At 40.2% G+C, this 26971-nt stretch overlaps 1 protein-coding gene and 1 long non-coding RNA gene across 2 annotated transcripts; one reads left to right on the forward strand and one right to left on the reverse strand.

Annotated features, from left to right (window-relative positions):
• Positions 1–1938: 1938 nt before the first annotated feature.
• On the forward strand, positions 1939–11816 carry HS3ST1 (heparan sulfate-glucosamine 3-sulfotransferase 1). Its single transcript, XM_040555977.1, has 2 exons — positions 1939–2138; positions 10432–11816. Exon 2 carries the CDS (start codon positions 10560–10562, stop codon positions 11520–11522), a length of 963 nt encoding a protein of 320 aa, XP_040411911.1. The 5' UTR covers positions 1939–2138; positions 10432–10559; the 3' UTR covers positions 11523–11816.
• A 9036-nt stretch (positions 11817–20852) lies between these two features.
• On the reverse strand, positions 20853–24389 carry LOC121069627. The gene is made up of 4 exons (XR_005819534.1): positions 23733–24389; positions 23503–23611; positions 22386–22439; positions 20853–21708 (listed from the first exon to the last, which is right to left on the reverse strand). It is a non-coding gene; the product is annotated as an uncharacterized LOC121069627 (long non-coding RNA).
• Between the last annotated feature and the right edge of the window lie 2582 nt (positions 24390–26971).

Consider the following 26971-nt stretch of genomic DNA (forward strand, 5'->3'; position numbering starts at 1 on the left):
ACATTGAATAAAAGAAATTCATAGTTATAGTATCCTATCTTTCCTTGTACTTGTTTCCTGAAAACCTTTGACAAAATTCTGTTTAGAGATAACAAACAGAACTGAGCGATTTTTATTCCTCAGATTTTCACTTGTTTATTTTACTAATTAATTTGGCCCTACAAAAGTATGCCTATTCAGGGCTGAGGCAGACAAACAGTTATAAACAAAATAGCTCCCCACGCATGCCTACGTCCTTTAATCCATTTGAAATTGCTGGTGATACTTAAATAAACACAGCACCTTTGTTCTGCATTCCTCAGTCAGAGTCAGAATTAGAAAACAGAGTTCCATGACTGATTGCCGTGACTCCTGTTACAATACCACTACACACTAAGACTGAAGGAAAAGGATTTAAGAAAATCCACATGATGCAATTTTTACATAGCAGTAGTGCACTAAGTTGGTTTTTGGTGCGGAAAGCTTGTGTGACCTGACATTTCCACTGACCACAACTCAAGGAGTGCGCAAAGAGCAAACGCATCACAGCCAATGGTCATGGTATCCTGCAAAAAGTGGGCCATTAGCTCACTTTAAGCAGAGATAGGAGAGGCAATTTAAACTTCCTCACCCACTAACTTAGGTACCCTTATGAGCCCTCTCAGATGCGGAGGTCCGGCTCTTGCCAGCCTCCTGCCTGGCACACACGTGCAGCGTGAGCCCAGCCCTGCAACGCCTGTGCAAACAGCTCCACCAACACGGGCGGAACTTTAAACATCAACCCCTGAATCAATAAAATGACGTGCCATCAGGGAACAGCTCTCCAGCCACGCCAGTGAACAAGCGGCCACTCTTTGCAAAGGAAAGCCACGGTAGTAAAACTCCAGAACAGGACCAAGAGTTTGGAACAGAAAACGTTTTTTAAAAAGTGTAAATCAGGGAATCTTATACTGACCCTCGGCTGCAGAGAGATTCTGGGCTGCCATCCAAGCACGTTAGGGGAGTGCTGAGCCATTATTGTGCAAGTTACCTCGTTGGGCAAACCGCCCCGAGCCCTGCGTACAAGCAGTACAAGTTGAGCATCGTTAGGAAGAGCCCACCACTTTCCGACAGGAGATCCAACTGCCAGCCTGCATGAAACCCCTCAGGAGGGCGGGGAGCTAAAGTGACCAAAATCAACTGAGAAATGAGCTTCCTCACCAGATTTTTTTTTTTTTTTTGTCTTTTTATTACCAGTAAATTTCAAGAGAGTTTGTCTGCTGAATAAATGGACAGAGATGCAGCATGATAATGATACTTCTAACGTATGTTGACTTGAAAAATATATATGTATCACATTTTGGCAAATAGAGACCTATTTCAGTGGATTAACCCTATGACTTTAAATAAATCCCTGGAAAGCATTTTTTCCACTGCCCTTAGGAAGCCACATTTCTTACGTTCAAGACATCCATCCTGCTTTACGTTCTAGCTACACAAAAAGCATTTCAATGGAAATAAATAAATAAATAAGTAAATAAAATCGAAGCCACCTTGTGAAGCCCAGAAAAACATTCAGGAGGTATGCGCGAAGTAAATAAAACCGAAAGCGGACAGGGAGGTATTATTCCGTATATATACCGGTGTTATTTTTACGAGTACGGAAGGAGACAGTCGGGGGGGTGCTTTCCGTGGCGATGTACTCCCCCGGTGCCGCATCCCCCGAGCCCATCCCCGCACACGGCAGTGCGCTGGGTGCCGATCCGTGCACACACACGCCCCCCCGCGCTGCTCCTGCTCCCCGCACCCCGCCACCAGGGCGCCGGATCTGGCCCCGAGGGGACCGGCGGCGCCTGGCGGCGCGGGGAGCGCGGCCGGGAAAGAGCCGGCACCGCGACCTCGGCCGTGTTTGGGGCCGGAGCCCTGTTTTGGGGCCGGGGGCGGTGCCGTGCCTGACGCGGCGGCGGGGCGGAGCGGGGGCCGTACAAACGGGCTGGCGCCGGGCGCTGCTCGCTGGAGGAGCGGAGCGGGCGGCAGCGGGCGCTCGTTGCACTGCCCGCCCCGCCGGCACCGGGAGCGCTTCCCACGGCTCCGCCACCGCCTCCTCCTCCGGTACCGGCACCCACGGGCGCCCATGGCATGGCGCGGAGGGCTCTGCCCCACGGCTCCGCGCCCCCGCGGTGAGTGATGCGCTGGGGGGGGTCCCGCGGAGAGCGGCCGGAGCTGCCCCGGGGAACATGGGGAGATGGGGGCGCCGGTTTCGGGGTGGTGGGGGAATTGGGGAGCGGAGCCCCCCGGGGGGGTGTCCGGTCGCTGGCACCCGGGGGTTGGCCGCTGCAGGGGCTGAGCTGCCCGCGGCACCTGCTCCCGGGGAGCGGCGCGGAGAAACCTGCCCCGTTTGCAGCACCGCGGTGCTTGCACTTGTTCACTGAGTCAGGAGACGGCAGGTTTCGCTTGTCGTGGGGAAGGAGGACAAAAAAAAAAATAAAGAATGGGGAGAAAGTGGGGGAAGCGGTCAGCAGGACCTGAATTGCAGATCTATCCGGATTTGGCCCCTAGGCACTCTCTTTCCTTACTGCCTTGTTTTTCTTGTAGCTAAATGACAAGGGCATGCAAAGCCAGAATGGCAGGGTGTGGAAGTGGCGTGGCGAAGCGCAGGGCTCCTACCTGACAGCAGAGCAACTTGCAAAAGCTCCCCCGAACATCTTTGATCTGCTCCCATGCTGAGTGCCGAAGTTGGCCAGGTGCAGTGTGCTCGGCTGTAGCCTGACAAGCTGCGCAAGGCTGGAGGGCACAGACGTGAACTCGAGCTCACCCTTGTTTTGCCTGGAATAGGCAAACTGCCTGGACTAGCACAGGGCAGGCATGGGGGCACTGTAGTTCTCTATGTGTTTTTCAGGGTTAAGGCTGTGAGAGGTTCAAGTCTTTTGGGGGTGAAAGGATGCCAGGAGGAGGCAGGAGTTCTGGCAGGGCATTGTATTGGTTTGGACTTGTCTTTTAGTCATACAAAAGATTAGGGAAGGGCACCCAGCTAGGTACAGGCAATTCAATCACCTCAGCTGACTGGGAATTAAAGTGTATGACTCCTTCCTCTCTGTTAGTGCAATGAGTTCAAGGCTTTCCCTGTTCCTAGACTTCCTTTTCGGATACTGGGGAGCAAAAAATAATTAAATATCTGGGAAGTCTCATAAATACCAGGCTTAAATGGCATGGGGATGGGGTGCCTGCAGGGACCATCCTTCTGGCACGGAAGAGCCATTCATTGCCCACTCCCACTGCAAGCCTCTGCAATGTATTTGGCAAGAGGAACCCTTAGTAGAACAGGTTCAGTTCAGTATATGCCCATAAATTGTCTTGCTAAAACTGCCTTTCAAACTTAATATGCAAATTATAAATTATTACTATATTTTATTTGCCAGCATTTCTTGCACTCTTGAACAAGTGTATTTCCCACATTGCTCAGAAATGAGCACCTTTCAGTAAGAGTGCAGCTACTAACATCAGCTTCAGTTAGCTCTTTCCTATCCACCCTGTCCGCACCCACCTTTCTTTTTTCCTCCCTCTTTTTTTGGAAAATGCAGAGGTTTTTGATATTACATCGTTAAATGAATGCCTCTGGTCGGAAGCAGATTACACATGTGAAGCAAAGCCAGCTGCTGCAGTGGAAAGGCACTAATTTAACAGAGCAAATTCTGACCCTAGAATTGCCTGGCTCTGAGCCATGTCCACTCCTTTTGAGGATGCTACCTTGGTTGTTCCAAATTAACCATGTTATTACACAGACTTTACGGAAAAGCAGAGTAAATGAAAAACAGTTTTCCAATGCATAAGAATACATGCATGTGTAGATACAGAGAGGAAGACAGAAATGTTTTTTGACTAGCCTGGGATCTCTCCCTCCCCTCTTCCAGAAATGCTACCCAGAACCCCAAATTGATGCATTTCCCTGAAAAGTTTTGGTAATTAAAGAGCGCAAGAAAACTGAGAATATCCCTGGGCAGCCCAAAGTGGAAGATCCTGCTGGGTCACTTCACTTCTCACTCCAGAGCATCAGGGTTCCCTCCAGGTCACTACACAGTGCTTCACTCAGTAAATGGATTGGTTTAGCTAAGTCTAATGCAGTGGCGACCTCACCAATACTCTGCTCCAGTATTAATCTGAAGTCAAGTAGCAGGAGGGTGGCAGACATAAATCAGCTTGGAGTATGATCTCTAAGGTTACTTAGAGGTTGGTTTGTTTGTTCATTCTTCTGGTTTTTATTGTTGGTTTCAATGACTTGCTGCATTTGAGATAGGGCCCACGTTGACAGAGAGTGGTAAGAAGTTGCTTGGCAGGGGTAATGAAAGGGGGATTGTTGAATATGCTGTGTTCCCTTTTTCAATCCATTCAGTTCAGGTGAGCCTTTGTATGGAAGGGGAACAAGATACGACAGAGCCATTCTTTCACGCAGATTAATTTCCTGGGGAAGGTTTCAATGAATTACAAATAAACTCTATTGACTGTGCAATACCTCTCTGCTTCCCAGTTAGATTGTGACCCATTTTGCTTGGGAAGTGGGAAAACTTCTAGATTTTGAATTTAATGTTTGGGTTCATGAGGGTACAGAGAAGGCACTGATGCAGTATACTTCCCACTCCCTTTATGAAGGACGACATTTGAGTACTGCAAGATATTAAGCAATTGCTAGAAGAAGGCAGTAAGGGAATTCCATACGAGCATTCAGTACAAAAAATATCTGTGCATCCTGAGCTTCTCAGGTTTATTTTTATTCTGCTGTATTGTCCCATTTTCCTTTTACCTGCAAGAGGTTCTCTGAAATGTAGGGTATTCTCTCTTCTAAAAATGTCTATGATTTCCTGGCATGAAACATTGCAGTGGTCCCTTCTGACCTTAAAAAAAAAAAAAAAAAAAAAAAAAAGTACATGTTATATATAACTACAGTCTATTATAAATTTGCTACTCTATTGCTCACACTGGAGCTGAACTCCTCCTTTAGAAGGCACGAACCAGTGACCTAGCTAATTTGTATAAACTCTATTTATCACAGCAGGTGCAGAAATAGAGCAGATCTCAGCCAAAAATACTTCCTACCAAGTCAACCTTTCTCAGCTTGCTAAGTCCTCCTAACCAAAATTTAGAGAATTGTTTAGGAATATTTCTGAAGTCTTAGAGCCAGTAGACGATATATCATCGTAACCACACTGAAATTATGATTAGATTTCATGACATGCTGACTATAAAAGTTAAATCCATGGTTTTATCTCTTCTGGTTAAGCAGTATTTTTTAATATAATTTATGAAATGTAGTCTAAGTAGCTAGGCAGTATCATTTAGGCACTTTAATACAGATTAATACAATTTCTTATCTTTTCACCTCCTCTCTTAATGCACAGATGGCTTTTTTAATATATAATGAGATCAATAGTTTATGCACCTAGAGATCTATGGTTTCAGTAGTATACAGTGCTATTTGACTTGTTATAATTTTCTCTATAGCACTTACTAAAATAGGTAATTGCATATAGTTAATTAATGGAAACTATGTTTAAACATTTCATTGGCAGATGTTGCTTAAAACTTTCCTAAAATGTGATTTGACAACAGTGTGGAGTAAGTGTGGGAAGCATTTCTTCATGAAGAGGACATTATGAGGCAGTTTAATAGTTAAAGACATTTTTTTCCTTGGAAATATTTTCTGCATTTTGCTGTTTTATAAACTAGATCAAATGGGGAAAAAAAAATTGCTCCTTTTCCGTTCAGGAAAAGCTCTTGACTAAGCTGTAAGTGATTGCCGTGTGTTTTATGCTAACTGGAGACAAAATGTCACTTGAAAGAGCTCTTATAAACAACTGAGGAATATATATTATGGCAGATACCATCTATCCTGGGAGGGTAGGAATATATACTGTTTGTATCAATGACTTGACAAATTTCAAGTTCAGTTGATCTAGTTCAGTTTTTTTTTTTTAAATGTGACCCTGAATACAAATGTTCAGTTCACTGACTCTTCATCAGTGTAGGAGGTTGTTTGGAGGGTTGGTTAACTCGATTTTGGATTTCTTTTTCCTGTTATAAGAAGCCAGTGCAGTAGATCTGAGTTGTACCTCACAGCTGCTTTTAACCAGCAATGTCAATCTGACTACTTTTAACCAGTAATGTTAGTCTGACTACTGAGTGCCCAAATGTGCACTTCTAGAGTAAAGGAAAATAAAACCCACAAACTGTCCTGAGGTTCTGTCATGTGTACAGTGCCAAGCATAGTGTGAAGAGCAAAATTTCTCCCTCCAGTATTCAGCTCTGATCTCCCTCTAGAGACAAATCTTAGCAACTGACCTGTAGTTCTCAATTGGGCCAGACTGGGTTTTTGTAGATGTCTATGCAAAGATCCCCCCAGCAAAGGGCTTCAGCTCTGCAATGAGAGAAAGTGAGATTGCCTGAAACTTACCGGGGTCTTCCTCACTCCCTGGAGGACCATAAAAAGGTACAGCTTCTGTTTAGTGAAAGTGAAGACACCTGCATGTGAATGGTAAGGATATAGTAGTTCTTGCAGTCAGTGTCCTGGCAGCAGCTGTGTGTGTGTGTGTGTTGAGAGATGGTCAGAAGAGACAAAATAGCAACACATCTTTCAAAGAGCACTGTGATATACTTAAAAGTCATTGAAATATGACAGCTGTACCCCTCATACTGCATTTAGTGAGAAAAGGTTCCAATTATTTCTAAATTACTATTACTTTTGAAGTGGTTGTAACCTTAATGAAAGCTGATTTGATTGGCAATGTCCACACTGAATCTTGTTTAATAAACAGTATGGCACATTTAGCTAATTAATTGGAGAAAGCTGAAGAAAAGACTAAGAAAAAGCAATCAGACTTTTTGAATAGTCTTGGTGTAATCTTCAAAGCGCCATTTAGCATAAACTGTGCTTCTTTTACCAACTTGTTCGTTTACTTGTAGCAAATACAATAGTAATGACTGTCAGTTAAATTTCTGTATTAATCTGGAATACAAAGTCACTGAGTGCAGTCATGTATGCTCTGCATGACTTGTGGAGGCAGTGAAGAGAATTCTTAAAGTAGAAAAGTAATTTGGCAGAGTGGCTGCTATCAAATCTTCAGTGCATGCTTATTATTGTTGAAACAGTTTTTTCAGACCCACAAATTATAAAGTTCTGGAATACACATTTGCATCATTTTATATAAACTGCTGTAATTCTAGCCACCAAATTGTAGATCTGCATAAAGCATTAAAGAGGGCAGAAGAGAAGAAAGCTGAACAGCAACCAATTTATATGCAGTTTTATTCCTGGACACCACTTTGCCTACACAACACATGTTTTGTGCTGAATTTAGAGGAACACTCATGTCCATTGTGTTGCATTAGTCTAACACAACACAATAATTGGTCCAGGTATCAGACCTACACAGTCTGAAAGAAATGAGAGGAACAGAAAGAGATGGCAGACAAAGCTTTATTGCTAGCAAGTAAAGCAACAATAGCACGGAGGTACTTTGAATGGCATAATTACTGACATGGTTCATTGGGTGTGCATAAAGACAGTAAATGCTACAGATCCTGATACATGCGTGATATGCACCTGAACAAATAGTTGGGGAGGAAGAAAAAAATCAAATTCTGCATGTCTGAATTAGAGGATACTTCCATGTTATTATGAGGACTCACGCTGCAACTGAAGACAGTTGTTTTGTTTACTTAGAAAATAATATTCCCCCCCAAAAGTATTTCAGTTAAGACTACCTGATGTCAGTCCCTTGGTACCACACCTGTAATATCCTGCAAGTCTGATTTTGAAGAGTGATGCCAGCCAAAATAAGAGTAGAGCTACAGTTAGAAGAAACCTTTGGAGTTATTTCCCTCAAACATTCCCATGCTGTACTCCGCCATGGGAAGGCTTGAATAAAAAAAGTTGGCAGCTGAGTACTATGCAAACTATGAATTTAAAAACAAACAATCCCAATGAATTGGTGTACATAGCTCATAAAATTAAAAAAAAAAGTGTTCCCAGCAGTGTGTTGTCATTAATATCCGAGACTAGTAGCTCTAAGTTAATCTTTCCAGAGGAAGACTGCCTAGCATGCAACTTGGCTGCTAGCATAGTATATTTCAATCTGACTGCTAAGAAATAAGGGTTCTTACTATTAGGCTTTTACTTAACTCCTTTCAACATCAATTCAACCTGTTCCTCACTGAAATCCTATTATGCTTTTCCATTAAGGTGTTAGGACAACGACTCAGGCTTACTATTTATGGAGCTTGTAACTCTTAAAATATACTCTGCAGTAAGTGGCTATTCCTTTAATCTGTGACCTTAAAATTCAGGAAGAGTTGATGTTTTGTTGCTTTTATGTTCTGAGCTGCCCATCATTCACTGATCTAATTAAACCACATGCTCACATTGCTTCTAAATATGGTGGAAGCATAGCTCAATGTGGACATCCAGCACGAAGCACAAATGCACCTATTCTGAATTGTCTGTCACCCAGTCCACCCCTCCACAACACCATTAGTGAGATTTTCTTCTTGAAACTGAAATAGATTTAGTTGAGAATGATGAAGACAGGGAAAGAGTGGAAAATTAATGACAGCCAAAATGTAGCTCCTCCAACCAGGTAAAACTCTTAGCAGTGACTAAAAATGGGAGAACAACAAATTCCTTTGCAAAGTTTTCTCATATCAGACATCACAGAACAGCCTAGGGCACAACTTTGTGTCCAGGACAGAGAGCATGGTCATGAACCCAAAGCCTGCAGGCACCTGGAGAAGCATGTGCTCTGATTTCAGGTGTATCATGGGCCTTTGCTTCCCTCTCCTCCCAACCCTAATTTTTGCTTCCTAATAATATCACTGCCTTGCAGCCCTTTAAAAGTGATTAGAAAAGGGAAAGCAGAAAAGTAATAATCAGTAGCAAACATCAGGAAGCAAGCCTGCTTCATTCAGGATGAAGTCATGACCTCTGTAAACGCAAAGCTATCAAACAACTTTCTACATCACTTGGAAACACATCATTAGTCCTTGTCACACAGGGACTTAGCTTATTGTGGAAAAGTCATTAGTATCTTTTCAGATTCTCTGGAGAATTTCCAAAACCCAGTCCTTGCATTTCCTCAGGTTGTTCGTACGTAATCTCATATTTCAGCCCTTGGTAGTTACTACAGTACACATTGTTCTGAGCTTAAACTTATAATTACCGTAGCCTAGTAAGGCAAAGCAGTCAGATGCTCTGCCATTGTGGCTTCTAGTTCTACATGGTGTTAGACAATACCACAATCATACTTACACCGGCCTCTGTTGAGCTTATAGGACTTCAGAAAGCCTCCAAATTTATGGAGCTTGTATACACAGCTAGCTCATAACATGACAATCTAACAGGTTTGCTATATGTGAGGCCATTACCATTTCATTTCGAACATTGCGTTAGGAAACCTGACCTTTACCTTGAATTTACAGAATCACAGAATGGTTAAGGCTGGAAGGTATCTCTGAAGGTCATCTGGTCCAACACCCCTGCTCAAGCACGGACACCTAGAGCACGTTGCCCAGGACCATGTCCAGGTGGCTTTTGAAGATCTTTTTAGTTTTAGTATTTAGTAGCCTTTTGATAAAGAGTAAAGATGTTTACATCACAGCAGCTTGCTGCCAGACTCTGGAAATGATCTTCAGCAATATCCGTTGTGTATCTTCTTTCCTAAGTATTTGAACTGGGACCACAGCTCTTTTTGCATTTTGTTGATGCAGTCCTACTGTAGTCTGCAGTACTATAGCAGCAGCAGAGTGCATAGCACCTGACTTTCCTCAGAGACCCTAAGCACAGCAAACAAGTGCTTCACTTAAAAATCATACAAAAAATCACCTTTTCCTTGGTCTACTACTCACCAAGAGCTCTTCTTAGCTTCTATGGGAAGGCCACATTTTTGTAGAAAGTTCTCTTCATATATTGTGAGCCTTTTTTCCCCAGGAGGCTTTACTTTCAGATTGTCATCATGTGATCCCTTAGGAGACTACAAGACCATCTTTGAGGAAGCTATTTTGTTCAAGTCCATACCTTTTTCTTTTTAGGTTTTCTTTCTAAAATAGACCTATTCTTGAAATAGACCTATTCTTGCAGATTTAAAAACAAATACAAAAAAAAAAAAAATCTCTCGCAGTAGTGGTTCAATTCCACTGAAATCAGATTTAAAAAAATAATAAAAGTTACCTCAATGAATCTTGGGTGCAAAAAAAAAAATATTCAGAATGTTCATGTCTCCTGGTGACTGGAAATCATTTTCTCGTGGCATTATTTTATGTGCCTGTCTTTAAAGAATTTAATTCTATCCAATGATTTATGAGCCTAGAATTGGGAAAGCTAAAGAAGTTTGTTCAGTTGTGAAAATCAAAAGATACTTGCAGTGTGGCTTTAGTAGTGATATATCAGAGTATAAAATAATGTGCCTCTCTTCTTTTTTTTTCTCTCAGCAAAGTTTCCGTTTGAGAAATACGCATCCACTCAGCAAAACAAAAACAAATTTTAAAGGTTGTTCTCGGTGGAAATCACTCCATGCCCCATTACCTGCTTGAGTGAAACCAGACTAAGAACTTCTGTCATGGCAGCTTTTCTGCTGGGAGCTGTGTTGCTTATTGTTCAACCTCAGATAGTGCCTTCCAGACCGGCTATAAATTCAAAGGCTGAGACTTCTGCTCAGTCTGTTCAGAGAGAGCTTTTAAAGAAAACATCTCAAAAAAATGACTTCAAGGAAAACATTCATTCTAATGGATCATGCCGGCAGCTGCCACAGACTATCATTATTGGAGTGAGAAAAGGTGGAACGAGAGCTTTGTTAGAGATGTTGAGTCTTCATCCAGATATTGCAGCAGCAGAAAGTGAAGTTCACTTCTTTGACTGGGAAGATCATTACAGAAATGGATTGCAGTGGTATATTAATCAAATGCCATTCTCTTATCCACATCAGATCACAGTGGAAAAAACTCCAGCGTATTTCACATCACCTAAAGTGCCTGAAAGAGTTTATAACATGAACCAATCTATGAGACTACTCCTTATTTTAAGAGACCCAAGTGAGAGAGTACTGTCAGATTACACCCAAGTGTTCTATAACCACATGCAGAAGCACAAGCCGTATCCATCCATTGAACAATTCCTGATTAAAGATGGTGAACTCAATGTGGACTACAAGGCAATAAACAGAAGCTTATACTACATTCACATGCAAAACTGGTTGAAGTATTTTCCCCTTGATCATATCCACATTGTAGATGGGGATAAGCTAATCAAAGATCCATTTCCAGAAATAGAGAAGGTAGAGAGATTTTTGAAATTATCACCACAGATAAATGCTTCAAACTTTTATTTCAATAAAACTAAAGGCTTCTACTGCCTAAGGGACAGTGGGAGGGAGCGTTGTTTACATGAGTCAAAAGGACGAGCGCACCCACAAGTAGATACCTGGTTACTCGAGAAACTGCATGAATACTTCCATGAACCCAACAAGAAATTTTTTGAGCTCGTTGGCAGAACATTTGACTGGCACTCATTAGTTGCAAGTTAGTGGTGAGCTTCAGAACCTATGTTCCAGTGTACATCTAGAAATTTTAAAAAGGGCATTTATGCTATAATTTATTTGTAAAAATCCGTAAATACTTCTGTACAGTATTAGATTCACAATTGCCATATATACTAGTTATATTTTTCTACTTGTTAAATTTGAAAGCATTTTGTATTGTTTTTCATGGTTGTTAACATTGTGTATGATGTGTCTATATGAAGAAACTAAATTATTTCACTGCAGAAGATGCTCTCTTGAGAATGTGTTGACTTTTTAATAAATAAGAAGTTCATTTCAACAAAACCCTTCAGAATTATTTGAATACTTCAGTCTTTCTGGACTATTCTGGACTTTCTCCTCTAATTGCTAATGAATATGCTAAGCTTTACATTTCTATTTTTCTTGCTTTAAAATGTGGTCTAATTTCTTTTATCTGAAAATATTGTTGTAATTTGAAAATTGTTCCATCCTGCTTTCTAAAATTATTTCCTGAAGAAGTGGTACTTCTTGCACATGTTGGGACATGCACAGCCAAAGGATGATGGAAGGCTCTGTATCATAAAACATGTTAACAGCTGTACACTTACCTTTATAGTTAATGCTATAACAGTTGCTCCTCAAATTCTTTGGCAGTACCATGCTAGTTTCATGGCAGTTTTTTAAAGATTCTGTGGGGACCAGCTCATAAAAATCCAGAATTAAGTGCAGAAATATAGTCAACCTGAAAATTTTCTACAGTTGATGAACGTACATATACTTCATAATGAAAGAAAGAGGTCTGAGAGAAGAATTTAAACAATATGGGGAAATTTTAATGGTTGCTTATGACTGTTCCTGAATTTTATAGCACACTTATGCTTTCCCATCACTGAAAATCAACACTTACACCGGAAAAAAAAAATAGCTGGTCTATGTTCTAGAAAGCAGCAGCTTCATTCTTTTAAATATTAACACACTTGTACCCTAGTGAAGGCTATTTTCTATGAGATGAGCAGCTGCTTCATGCAACTGGAAAGTGCTCATGGACTACTGTTCAATTAGTCTCCCTCCAGGAAACATGAAGCCAAGTCCTCGTTCCAGCCTTGTGTGTCATGGAATTAACCCCAGTCCCAGGAACTTTTATGGTCTTCCATCGGCTAAAAATAGAAGTTAGATGTTAGTACATTTGTAAAAATTACAGCTCTCCTTATCTACACTAGTTCTGCTGTCCTGTTAGCCACCATTCTCCAGAGTTAGAGTTAATCTTAGAGTTAATCTTGTTTCCACACAAGGCTTACTACAATACGTTCTTTATGAGCTCCTAATTTTCCTGTTGTGAGCTAGAGTATATCCATTGAACATTCAGTGGCAACACCCTGTACATTTGAACTTGCTACTGATTATTACAATCCTTTATAAAATTTAAATGTAGATGCATTAATTTTTCCTGGTGAGATGGTGCAAACTTGGGCACTGTGACAAGGTACTGTCTGGATGCAAACATCCTATATTATGCTGCTTGCATGAAAATTTGAAGATGCTGCCCCTCTCTCTCCTGCTCCTTGTGCACCTGCCCAAGCTGTATTCAACCTCAGAGAGGTTGTTGGTGTTGTTTTATAAAGGAGACCTTTGATGAAAGCCTAAAATGAAATGGTATTGTACTCAATAAAATATTTTCTGAATTGCATCTTTCCTTTTTTGTTTGTTCATCAGTTTCTAGTTCGGAAGGCCAGAAGTTAGGATTCAACTTCAGTTTAGACTCCAGTTAAGTTTTACTTAAGAATTCAGCTGTAGCCTAGTGGATTCAGTGGAAATCGGTTGTTGGCTACTGGGTTGTTGCCTGCATGGTCCATTGCTGATCCAGAATATACAACAAAGGAAGACATGTTCTGGTGGCAATAATGTTGAATCTTTTGCAAGAGATGGATACAAAAAAATAACAGGCTTAAAGTACCAGGATGCTCCTATTAAAATTTGAAAAGAGGAATACTGCGTGTTTTGTGTAAGGAGGGGCAGTATATTCTTGGCCACTTATTACTGTCCCATTTCCTTGCTAACTCTGTAGGAACCATCTGGACCTAAGAGATTTTGGCCCACAAGAAAACTTCCCACCTTAGTACAGTCCCACCTTCAATTTTGCCTTCTTAGAGCCCCGGACTGAGTCCACCACGTTTACTAACTTTTTGCTGGGAAAGGAAGAAATGCTGCCTGGGTATGTGGCCATGTCGGTACTACCTTTTCAGTCAGAGTCAGCTGAATGCAAGAAGACAGGGATGCATCAAGCTTACGTGCAGCAGGTCACACAAATGGGGTGATACAGCATATGACGTAAGCGTATAATTGTGAATGCCACAGCAGTATTGACACCTGATGTTAGAACTGAGAATGTTTTTAGATGTATAATGCTACTTGATAGCATTATCTTGCCTGTAACTAACCAGGACACATCCTCTCACTCCCTACCTCTGTATGGGTTTATCTCTGTAGAACAAGAAGTAGAGTATGAACCATCAGGTCACTGTTAGTATTAGGACCTTATGCCTTGTTCTCTATGGGATCAGGAGGAGGAATGGGGAATATGCTGAAGAATGAGCTTACAGTACTCATGCCCTCGACCCTAAGTGCAAAGGGGCCCACAGACAGTGTGTATAATCAAATGTATATGCTTTGTGCAGGAATGGCATGATTGTACCTCACCCTGGAGCCTGCGCAGCTAGCTGTGTCTGGTAGCTACTACAGGAATAGACAAAAATCACATCCACACTAGTAATAAAGGTAAAATTTATTGGTCACAGATACCCTAAATTCAAGGGTCACAATGCTTAAAGCTATCATTCTGAGTGTGAATTCTTTTTTACAGGAGCTGCATTTACTTTCCACACATGCATCACTGTATTTTCTTAAAATGTGCTGAACAACAAAAAAATCAAACAGAAAAAAGTGAAGAGATAATAAAAGAAACAGGCTGATGCACATTCTGGTTGAGATTGTAGAAACATAGACAGTGAGCTTTGAAGTCATGCCATATTTATTCATATTAATATCTGAAAATACCTTTCCACTGTTAAGCAGTACAGGTATTTATTCTTGTTAAACTTTGCCCTCTCAGGTCTAAAGTACAACTACTTGGGTGTAGCTCTGGAGGCCTGTCTCCTCAGGGCTGCTAGCCAACTCTGTAATCACTATTACAAATATAAAACACATACAACATTTTTATGATAATCCAATGTTCAATTCAAAGTTTACCACTCCCCTTGACTAACAAGAAGAAAAGCCAATCAAGCCATTAATCAGGGTGGCACTCCAAGACTAAGTCTTGCCCTTTGCTTCACGATGTAGATTAGTGTAAGTCTTTGAAAGCAGATATTATATTTGCAGAGGACAAAGTTTAAACTATATTGATTATTCCATGAACATTTCTAGAGTATGGGAAATGAAGGAAGTCTCCTAGGTAAATATATACACACACACACGTGCATATATATATATATATATATGTATATATATATATATATATATAACTTCATCAAGAATATTGATACAACTACTGTTGGTGCTGCATGATACTTTCATGTGTCCTTTGCTGTTCCTTACACCTTTTTTCTTATCTTATGTGTGAAATTACATCTACTGTGCTTGAGTAAATCTAGATTGTTTTGGAACACCTCAGTAAAAAAATTTATCCTTTTTTAAATCTTGTTTGCGTCTATTTGCACCAGGAGTAGGGCAGTGCTACATTCATTGATGAGTGTGTGAGACACTTACCACCACTGAATATCTTTTCTTGCTTTGGGACTCAGATCTGATCATTTCACGTTTCCTTGTCTATATGCATTTTCAGGATTAGGTTCAGCAGAAAAACAGGATTCCTATTTCTTCTTGTCATGCACACAGATTTCAAATGTGTAAAGGAAAGTAAGATGGGGTAGTGCATATTTCCATATGTTTTTCTTCTGCTTTATCTAGCATGGCTGACCAGACATTTAAGAAAGTTTACATTTCCACCCCACAAGTAAGAGGTTGCATATCAAAACTGCTACTCTGGGGAATATCCCTTCTCCTCTCTCTTTTTCAAAGTCTGTGACAACCAAGTCCCAATTTGACTAACATTGCGAATAAAATTTTAAAGGAGTATATTAATAGATGTTATCTGATACAATAATAAAGTAATAAAAAGCACAGTAAAAAGTGATAGGTTAACGTATGTAAACAAAGTGTATTGAACTTGCTAGTAGGTACATACCAGCTGAAATATTTGCAAGTATTTCCCCTACAGCTGTAAGTAGCATTATTCTTTTCTCATTCTTACTCCAATAACTTGTATTCATGACTCTGCCTGAAGTTTCCAGTTACGTTGGAAAGACTGTATGTTCAGTATTAATTCCTTCATGTTTCAGTTGCTTTGGCAAGGCCAGTTACAGATAGAAGCTATGCAAAGATTTTATCTGAGTGGGGAAAAAAATTAAAGATATTTTGCTTACCAAAAATAAAAGAAAGTGTATATATGTATATCAGATTATTAGTAAAGGAGAGCAGTAGTCTCTTTTCTTGCAACAAGAACCCACCTAAGGTAAATTTTCTGCTTAACTCCCACACAACAGTTGTTGCGGTTTTTAAGTCAATAGTGCAATAATCTCAACAGTGATGCTGCAGATTTTAAATGCCTTCTTGGATATATAAAATATGCAAGTCAGGGTGGGGAGCAGCTGGATGCGCAGGAACAGCTGGTCTCACTGGGCTGAAAACATTTTTGTTTAATGATATGGGACATGAAATTTTTGACTTGGATATCACTTTGTTGTCTATGAAAGCAATGCCTTCAATTAACTTCCAAGTCAATAATACTGTCATAGTGACATCATCTTTTTACTTTCTGCAGATATTGTGCTCTGCCAAAACATGGTCTAAGATCCCAACCCCAAAGAGCAGGTGGAAGAGGAATCCCTTAATATAAAAAAAAAATAATTGTAATACAACTCAGACACACAGTTTCAATTATGAAGGCACAGTGGCTAAAACAAAGGGCTGTTCTGAAATGAATGGCAAAATTCTTCACAAATTAATTTGAATGCAGGTTACAGAAACAGGAACCTGTATGAATACACAGAAAAACAGCAGAGCAAATAACATGCCCTCCCTTCCTGGGTTCTTGGTCAACAGTATTTCAACAATAATAATAATAACAATCTGTCGTCATATTTCCTCGAAATGAACAGGCCAGCCTCCAGGACTTAGTGCAGTTGAGATCAGATAACTATCAAATGGCAGAGTTCTTGCAGTATTTTTTACACCAGGCAGAGTTCTCAGGGAATCTCTTACTACTGGATTTTGTGAAATTCTTTTCTCCTCCCCAGTCTGCTGCTGTATCATATCTGTCCTATAACTATTAAATTAACACTGTAAGAAAGTAAATTCATGATCTGAAAGTGTTTTTAAAGAATGCTGTTCAAATGAAGGGGAAAGCATAGCATTATGGAGTCCAAAATGCACTTTGCATATGTTTGCTCGGATATGTTTTTAACTTTAATAAAATTTGGCTTATTTGGTCTGCAAGGGAGGGAAAAAGGGCACACTGCAGAAAGAGAACAACTGGTCCATTTTGTACATCACACTGGCTGGGACCAGGGCTAGACAGCCACATTATGACAAGGACACTAGAAGTGGATATGGGGGAACATCTTATCATAGCTTCATTCCCTCTGTTCACACCCTTACATATGATGAATAAGGGCTTTCAGGAAAAAAATGCTTATTGTCCAGCTCTCATCTGTGCCACCCAAACAGAGAAAAGGCGTCCAAATTCATCTGAGTATCAGTTCATTCCCTTGCCATAAGGCCTTTTAGAAAGTCAGTGCAGTATAATGCAATTAGTCTTATTATTCACCTAACTGTCTAATCTTCCCCTTTTTTGTTTTTAAACTTGTAGCAAGTTTTCCATCTGCTACAAATAAAAGGGTTTGATGAATAAATGATTTACAGCCTGCAGGAGGAGAAGAGTTCATATTAAATATTCTTCAGATAGGAGACTTGCAAAAGAGGATATTTTCTCATAGAAAAAAGAGCATCTGTGGACCAGTTGGTTTCTTGCTGAATAAGCCAACTGGATATGATACTATTTTGGCAGCTTCCTTATTCTTGTGTGGGCTTCAGTTATGTGAATGCCATAAGATATTTATTATTGAATATAGATACAGATTCAATATCATACATATTGTGTTTTATGATGTTGGCACTCATTTGCTAAGTTAATTATTTAACATCAAGCGGTGATAAAATCCTAGTGCTTTTTCATACTTAATAAACTTGAGTCAGCTAATGCTTAGACATTCATAAACTGGGGAAAAAAAAAAAAAAGTAAATGCTAAACTGCTTCAAATGCTCCTTTTCTGTGACTCATACAAGAACTTTATTTCCACAGCCTTATGGAAGAAAGTTAAATTTCAAGCATGGTAAATAAAGGAAAGGATGTACTATTACTCACAAATACAGTAATGCATAAAAAATGGATTTCCATGATTTTATATCATGAAATGGAACAAGGATTGACAGCTCAGGAAAGGGAAGAGCTCTTCCTGTTCTCATTGCAAGGGTGAAAGTAGTGTCATAAATGCTATGGGGATCTGCAGAGTATGGTTCCTTTAACTTATCACAAGCAGGAGTTTTTACTGTCACTGTGTTTTACTGCTTTTTCTTCTGCACCCCACGTTACTAGCCTTGAACTGGTCTGTTCATCTGTGAATATACTGGAAATGATGTTTTAAACATAAAGGAGAAAGTGGCTTAGTACAATGAGCTCTCTACCTGTATAAATGCTTGTCCTACAAACAGTTTGCTGAACCAGCTGGGAGGACAACATGCCCAGTGCAGACAGCAGGAATACATTACACTGATATTGCTGATAAACTCTTAATTACCTTATTCAGAAGACAGCTTTGGCATTGCTGCTACTAACCAAACAACCTTGTCTCTTTCCAGCTGCAGCCATTTCTTTGCAGACCAACCATCATCTCTTGTGTTTGACTGTCTAGTAATAACTGCTTTCTGGGGGATGTCACCCTCTAAATTTCTTTTTCCCCAAACCAGTGATGCAGAATGTGGTTTCAGCAGACACCGGCCATGGCTAGACCTTCAAAGATACTGCTCAAGCTATCCAAACACCTTTGGCTAGCTGTAAGAGCTGTGCCAGAACAAGAGTGTATTCAGCCAAAAGAGAACACAAACAGAAACTATTTTCAGCTGCATCAGGTCCTTGGTTCAGGTCATCATTCAGTTCTGTAAACACATGCAACTCCGATCAGACTTGAGTGTGCAACAACTTTTCCTACAAACATTGCCACCAAAATATTAGCCAATTAAACTACAGAAGTCTTCAGGTATTACTGCGCCTTGAGATATTCCTATCCTCCCATCTCTTCGCCTCCTGCTTCTACTTTGGGGTGTTCTTTGGGGTGGTACAACATTGTGGGCAGTTATCCTGTGAATTGCATCAGGATATTTTTTAATACCTTTGCTTTAAAGTGTTGGCCACGCAGAGACAACTAGAGAAGTGGCACGCTGTGGCCTATGTAGGGGCTAATATAAAGCCCATTTAGCCACTGAGCATACACACATAGCTTTGTGCTATGACGCCACTGCCCTGGTGTCTACATTTCAGCAGTTATTTTCATCCACTAGAGCTTCTTGTTCAGACCAACCTGTGAACTGACAAACGCACTTGATAAAAATGTTTAAATGGAGTGAATGCCCATAGCTCATTTTTGCATCTTTACTGATGTTAGACATAATAGTATTCAAACACCCTAGGTGAGAAGCAGCATGACCTCCAAACCTGTCTGTGAGGACACTACATTTCAAATTGGTCGAGTCAGAAGTTGATAGGTAAGAGTGTAAAGAATTTATGTATCTGGAAATGCAGAAAAGTAACCACTGGGATTTTCAAAAAGCAATTTTCAAAAATGTCAAAAGCAAGTAAGTACCAGGTTATATGTAGGTGCTTGAATACTGTGTCTCTGATAGCCTCGTGAAGGCTTTGTGAATATTCTTGCTGGGAAATGAGCTCTACCTCCTGGGGAAAAAAAAAAAAAAAAAAAAAAAAAAAAAGAGTCCATAGCTGATACAAAAATGCTACATTTAAGATATCTACAAACTAAAGTGATGAAAATAAAATCTTCTAATCTTTAGAGATGCCTAATACTTAAAGAAAGGTCATTTCAGTGTAAGGAGTATCATTTTTCTGTCTATGACGTCTCCAGTGATAAGCCCTCTGTAGCTTAGACGAACTTTTTCTGAAAAGTCTTGCTTTCTCTTTAAGCAAAAGTGAAAAAAGGAAACAAACCATACTGCTGGGGAAACCTACCTCAGCTCTATTTTCTTTGGAACAGTTGCATACGGATTCAGCATTATAGGAAGTGAAATACTAGCAGAAACCCAAACCATCAAATCAAATATACAGAAATTAGACATACACTAGACTTTTGCAGATAACAAACCAGATTCTAAACTCATTTAAATCAACACAAATTCATTAAAGCCAACACACTTGGTTCTCATATACTTCGTACTTTTCTTCTATGGAAAGGGGACTTGCAGAAACTATTTATAGATGTTCCATAGTCCCTCTGCACTTCTGAAATGGTGTAAAGGATTGTATTAAAATGAGACTGAAGTCTTCCCTACCTGATCTCAGAAAAGAATCCTAAACTAGCTGCTAGAACCATATAATAGGAAAAAAAAATCCATAGCAGAGTTGGCTAGAGCCAGATATCTTTCAAAGAACAAGAACAATCATGTATAAATTAGCTAGACTCCTGGTGTTCATGAAGCAACTTGTGTCTCATAAAATCCCCTCCACTCAAAAAGCACATTTCAGTTTTTAGGTACTGCCTATCAATCCAAAGCGTGCTATGCAACTTGCACAGATTTGACTTGTTCCTCTTTTACAGAGCTAATTTAAAACCATGCCTAAAATTTTCCAGCAGGACAGTCAATAATCTGCTAACTTGATAGGTCGCTTTACAGTTTATCACAGAAAAGACAATGAAGTTAAATGCAGCAGAAGGATGCAGACAGTCCCAGCAGTTATGGTTCATGGGTTTTGTGTTCTGCAGCCCGAAGTAAAGATTTGTAGTGGATCAAGTTATTTTTCTTTTTTATCCCTAGAAAAGTCTACTAAATTACCTGTATTTTGACAGCTGTAACTTGAGCATGATGGAGAGATGGTGTACAAATGAAAACAGATTTTTCTTCTGGCTTTGTTGGAGCTTGTCTATCAGTAAAGAAGGTATCTTTTTTTTTTTTTTTTTTTAATCTGTTCTAGTGTATTGAGTGAATGCTTTATGCAAGGGAAGTGCCAGTTTTCTTCTCTCCAGTTCATATTTCAAAACGAAACAAAAAGAATATGCATAAGTTGCTACTAAGAGAAAAGGCAATTAGCTTATGCAAGGAAGCAATACAGCAAAAAGACAAAGCAGACAACTGCAGATTGAAACATGGACTGTGAGAACAGCCATCATTCTGTTGCAAGGCATCTATTAATCACCTCCTAGCAGCTTTTTAGCCTCCACAGACAATCTCTGACTGTCCAGGTTAAATTAATAAAAATAATAAAAAGCAGAAGCAACCACAGCCACTGTCTTTTATTGAACAAAACATGTCTGGAGGACCATGCTGATCTGATAAGAGAAGTCTCTAACATGACGGACATGGTGACCAAAGTCTTCCATAAACTGGAGAGCAAGGCCACAACTATGCTTAGATGTTTAGACAACAGGATATATAAATGTGAAGTTGCTAACCATTTTTTTCTCTTTTTTCTTACTGCATAATTCATACAAATGCTCACGGAAAAAGGGGAAAATAGCTCTGTCTATATCATCCCCACAGGAATAATGTGGAATCTCTATTTTTCCTCAATTAGGTCTAGATCAAGAACTGTCCTCTAAAGGGCTCTCTCCTGACACATGATGTTATCATTATAGATCAGCTCAAGGGGAAAAGGGGAAAGTTAGCACAAACTTGAGAGATAGTTGTTAGTAGCCAACCTGTAACAAAGTGATGTTTTAATTCATTTCTTTCATGAGGTGGCTTTATTTACTTGCATACCTCACACAATAGATGTTTTCTCTCAAAATCACTGGGGTGTGGTATCACTAAGACATGATGGTGCTATTCTTGCTGAGTGTGTACTAAGACCACCTGACTTGATTGCCAGCTGGGGAAAAAGAAAAAAAAAAGATTCAGGAAAGCAAAGTGTAGCTTTAGGTGAACCTTGAAATAAGGACAAAAGGGGGTCACTGCCCTGCTTCTAGCTGCTTCTGTAGAAATCATGAATAGCAGCAGAAAAAGGCAAGCAGAAGTGCTGCAGCAGTGAGGTCAAGGATAAGATCTCCTACAGTGATTATTCTTATTAGATTTATAGATTTAACTAAGTTAAGCTAAAGATAGCACTACACTACTACTTCTAATAAAGCCAATAAAAATACAAATGGGTACATAAAATATAGCAATTGAAAATTTTTGTAAATAAAATAATAAATCACTGAAAGGATCGAGATCTTCAATATTTTTAAAGTGCTTATATAGATATTTTATTTGTAGGAGGTAACAAAGTTCCTTTAAATCACTGAGAGTAATTGAACAGATCTGGCTGTAGACTGTTTGCTGTTCTGAGGATTAAATATAGGAAAGGTAAGTCATCATTCTATAGTTAATGGGCCCATAAAATAAACAAAGTATTTTTCTGCTTGACTTTTGTGGGTGAATATCAGAATGAAAATTAATATTTCCTCTAAATAAACTGGCATCAAATCATTTAAAAGTTTATACACTTGGTAGCATGATGTACTTCATTGTCTTCTTGCAAAAAATAACCAATGCAGCTTGTCATACCGTTTACTGTACTGTTTGCAAAAGTTATGTTCCATCACCGTTCTCCCTGGCTAGCTGTAAAAAAACATGTACAGGATTTAAACAACTTCTGAAAGTCCTTGACAACATTACTTCAGACGTCCAGATGATGTATAACAAAAATCTTCACAGCTTTACTTGCAAAACCAGTCATGCAATACTGAATATTTTGTGCTATACTTTCAGCTAAGTGTAATTTAGAACATGCTTGCATCACAGTTTTCAGGCAAGATTCCAAAATAGAATAATAAAACTATAGGTAACTCACCATCTTTCTTTAAAACTGTATGAGTACTTAAGTGTGAAATCAGATTGGGATTCTGGAAAGTGACATCCTAGGATTTTCTATAACATTCACTATGAAGATTTTGTAAGCAAACAACTTTTCCCTAAACAGTTTTGTTAGCAAGACCATGTAAATTAGACACTTTAAATTCTATCTTTCTAATGCTTATCACTACTCCAATTCACCCCCATCTGCCAATGTCTTTCAAATTAGTAAGTTTTGAAGGAATGTAACTGGAGTTACAGACCCCAGATAAAGCAATGCTAGATATGTAAAAGGGACTCCTCTTAAATGCTAAAACTCATATTTAGAGGTTTATCTATTCTTAAATCCTCAAATATTCTATAGTTCATATATCATGCCTAGGCTTTCAAGGACAATGAAGTTATTTTGAAGAACAAAGAGACTATATAGCACATTTTAAGCAGAACAATTATTGGCTTACTATAGTAACTATAACCTATTTTATCCTGAGTATATATTTCTGAATCTAGAAACCTGGTTCATCACTTATTGCCCCTTCAGCTCTTGTTGTTCTCAAACTTAAGGGAGACAAAAGGAGACAAAAGTGTTAATCTAAAGGCATTTCCACTTTCCATAACCTAATCATCAATAATTGTAATGCGATGCTGTTAACACACTGTAAACAGAATTCAAAGTTAATCCTGTATGCACTTGTGAATGTAAATCAGCAAAGGGCGCAGAAGAATAGCTTTGCAAGAAATCCTCTTTTGCTGGATAAAGAATAGAGGAAAAATAAAGTGAATAGAGAATGGATAACAAAGGTTAAACAAGCTTTTAGTTTTATCTTACCCAACAAGGACAACTTCTGTACAAGGTCACATTGGTTGAAACAGACACAATCCAAGTCATCTATCATCATCTCGCCAGGCTACAGTCTGCCTTTTTTTGAGCCTGAACTCTAGAAAAATCAAGATTTATACACTTTATTTTTTTAATTTAATGCTAAAGAAGAAATAATGAATGTCAGTGTCACAGCTAATAAATATCTAAAACTCTCTTTTGGATTTTCTTAAATATACCTCAAAGTTGCTAGACCTTAATTCCTTCTCTCCTGGGTGGGATTCCACAGCTTACCCTTCCCCAGGCTTTACATGAGTGACAATAAGATGTTGGTCATGACTATTTTCACAAATATGCCTGCAGATTTGTATCTATATGACGACACAGTGGTCACACCTGCAAAACAAGAAGCAGAACATGAATTCCTGAAAGGCAGGAACATCTACAGAACTGTGTGAAAGCTTTGATTCTTTGTATATTCCCCTGAATTGAACTAACCTCATTCCTGAAGGTAAAACAAAACAAAACAAGGAAAAACAAAATAAAAAAAACTTACTCAGCTCACCATACCTGGTGTTTCCCATATCTCTTGTCGTCTGTCAGTTTTTCATCGATTCATCCCCATAGCCTTTCCTAATCTATTCATGCCCCCTCTCCTTTTCTAAAGCATTTGAAGTTTCAGATCTCTGCTAACCAGGCATAGCCCTAGGAAGACTACCCCATTCCAGCCTACACAGAGTCAGTTTTTCTCCCAATAGCCTAGCAGACGCTCATATCTAAAAGTCTTTGAAGTTATATACCTGAGGCTGCCTTATCTGTGTCATTGTTCTACCATCACTGCTTAGTTCTTTAACAACCTTGTTGCCACTTCCGATGATTTAACTCTATGCATTCAGGTTGGCAGCAGAAAAAAAAAAAAAGAAAAAAAAAAAAAAAAACTAGAGAGAATCAAACATTAGATACATAACAAATTCTGAAAGTATATATTCCCAGATTTATGGCCTTAAAAGAAGCAACTGCATTCCGTAAATGTCATTTAATATATATTTTTCAATTCTCAGTAGTTACTTAAATTGCAATCAAAAGAAGCAGAGCAAAATTAATTTTAAATGCAAGATGCTCTATGATTCAAATTCACTGACACCAGTAAGATGCTTATACCCTTTGGAATATTTTCTGTATGTTGTGAAAAGCCAGGCCAACTTTGGATGTAAATGCTTACCTTACTTCATTTCCCAGAGTAGAACTCACACCAGAAACTGGAGCTCTATATTCTCTATCTATCACACAAGAATCTCAGATCTCTCAGAAAGGCTACACTGCATGGCTGGTACAGAGTTGCATAGAGTACCCAGCAGAAAACACTGCACTATGGGGTGCTCACTTCTGTGAGTGTGGGGACAGCCCTTCCAGCTCTCCTGGAACCAGGGCCCAGAATCTCCTCTTCAGGGCAGGGGCATACCTCTTGCACAGCTGAGGAGAACTTGGTTGCTTTTAGAACAAAGCTGCGTCCTGGTGGTGTTCCTATGAATACCGATGTGTAGTATTCATCCATATAGCTTTAAATGGCCGTGGCTGAGGAAATTGTGTCAGGGTCCCTTTCCAGACAGTTGAAAGAAATAGACATTTGTAGGGGTTGGCTGACCTGACCTTTTTTCAGACATCTGTTCTTGGATAAGGTGAGTAACATCCTAAATACACTATCCATCAACTGCTAAAATAGTTGAGATGTTCTACCTTAAAAGTAGTCAGCTAGTTCAGTTAAACTAGATCCCCAACCTCTCTCAATGACTTCAATACTTTGTGAAGGAGTGCCCTCTCTAGCCTGAGTGCATTCAAAGCCACATTTGGAGAGGTCCCCAACAGAGGTCTGCACACCTCCATACCTCTGATGGAAACTGTGCTGCTCTGTGTAAAAGCATACAGAATGCACAGGCCAGTGATCTGATGGACTCCAGCAAAAGTAGGTTTGTACCACACTCTGATCTAAGCATTTGGAGAGCTGGAGAACAGCCCCATGGAAAAAGATCTGGGCATTCTGGTTGATGGCAAGTTGAATATGAGCCAGCAGTGTGCCCTGGCAGCCAGGAGAGCCAGGCATACCCTGGGGTGCATCAGGCACAGCACTGCCAGCTGGTCGAGGGAAGGGATTGTCCCGCTCTGCTCTGCGCTGGTGCTGCCTCACCTCAAGTACTGTGTGCAGTTTGGGACACCACAGCATAAGAAGGACATAAAACTACTAGAGAGTGCCCAAAGGAAGCCTACAAAGATGGTGAAGGTTCTGGAGGGGAAGACATATGAAGAGCAGCTGAGGTCCCTTGGTTTGTTCAGCCCAGAGCAGAGCAGGCTGAGGGGAGGCCTCATGGCGGCCTGCAGCTCCCTCACGAGGGGAGCGGAGGGGCAGGCGCTGAGCTCTGCTCTCTGGGGACAGCGACAGGACCCGAGGGAACGGCATGGAGCTGGGACAGGGGAGGGTCAGGCAGGGTGTTAGCAAAACGTTCTTCACCCAGAGGGTAGTTGGGCACTGGAACAGGCTCCTCAGGGCAGCGGTCATGGCACAGAGCTGTTCAAGAAGCATTTGGGCAATGCTCTCAGACACATGGTCCGATTCTTGGGTGGTCCTGTGTGTAGCCAGGAGTTGTATTTGATGATACTTGTGGGTCCCTTACAACTCAGAATATTCTATGATTCTATGATTTGCCTTTCTTTTGTTTCTCTTGTTCTTTTTTAGTATTATTGTTTTAATATTTATTATTATTATTACTTTTTTTTTTTTTAATAAAACCTGCTTAATGTTCACAGAATCACAGAATCGTCTAGGTTGGAAGAGACCTCCAAGATCATCTAGTCCAACCTCTGCCCTAACACTAACAAGTCCTCCACTAAACCATATCACTAAGGGCTACATCTAAACGTCTTTTAAAGACCTCCAGGGATGGCGACTCAACCACCTCCCTGGGCAGCCCATTCCAATGCCTAACAACCCTTTCGGTAAAGAAGTTTTTCCTAATATCCAACCTAAACCTCCCCTGGCGCAACTTTAGCCCATTCCCCCTCGTCCTGTTACCAGGCACATGGGAGAATAGACCAACCCCCACCTCTCTACAGCCTCCTTTAAGGTACCTATAGAGAGCGATGAGGTCTCCCCTGAGCCTCCTCTTCTCCAGGCTAAACAACCCCAGCTCCCTCAGCCGCTCCTCGTAAGACTTGTTCTCCAGACCCCTCACCAGCTTCGTTGCCCTTCTCTGGACTCTCTCGAGCACCTCCATGTCCTTCTTGTAGCAAGGGGCCCAAAACTGAACACAGTACTCAAGGTGCGGCCTCACCAGAGCCGAGTACAGGGGGATAATCACCTCCTTAGACCTGCTGGCCACACTGCTTCTTATGCAAGCCAGGATGCTGTTGGCCTTCTTGGCCACCTGAGCACACTGCTGGCTCATATTCAGCCGACTATCAACCAGTACTCCCAGGTCCTTCT

This window comes from Cygnus olor, chromosome 4, assembly GCF_009769625.2.
Source record: "Cygnus olor isolate bCygOlo1 chromosome 4, bCygOlo1.pri.v2, whole genome shotgun sequence".
Classification (NCBI taxonomy): domain Eukaryota; kingdom Metazoa; phylum Chordata; class Aves; order Anseriformes; family Anatidae; genus Cygnus; species Cygnus olor.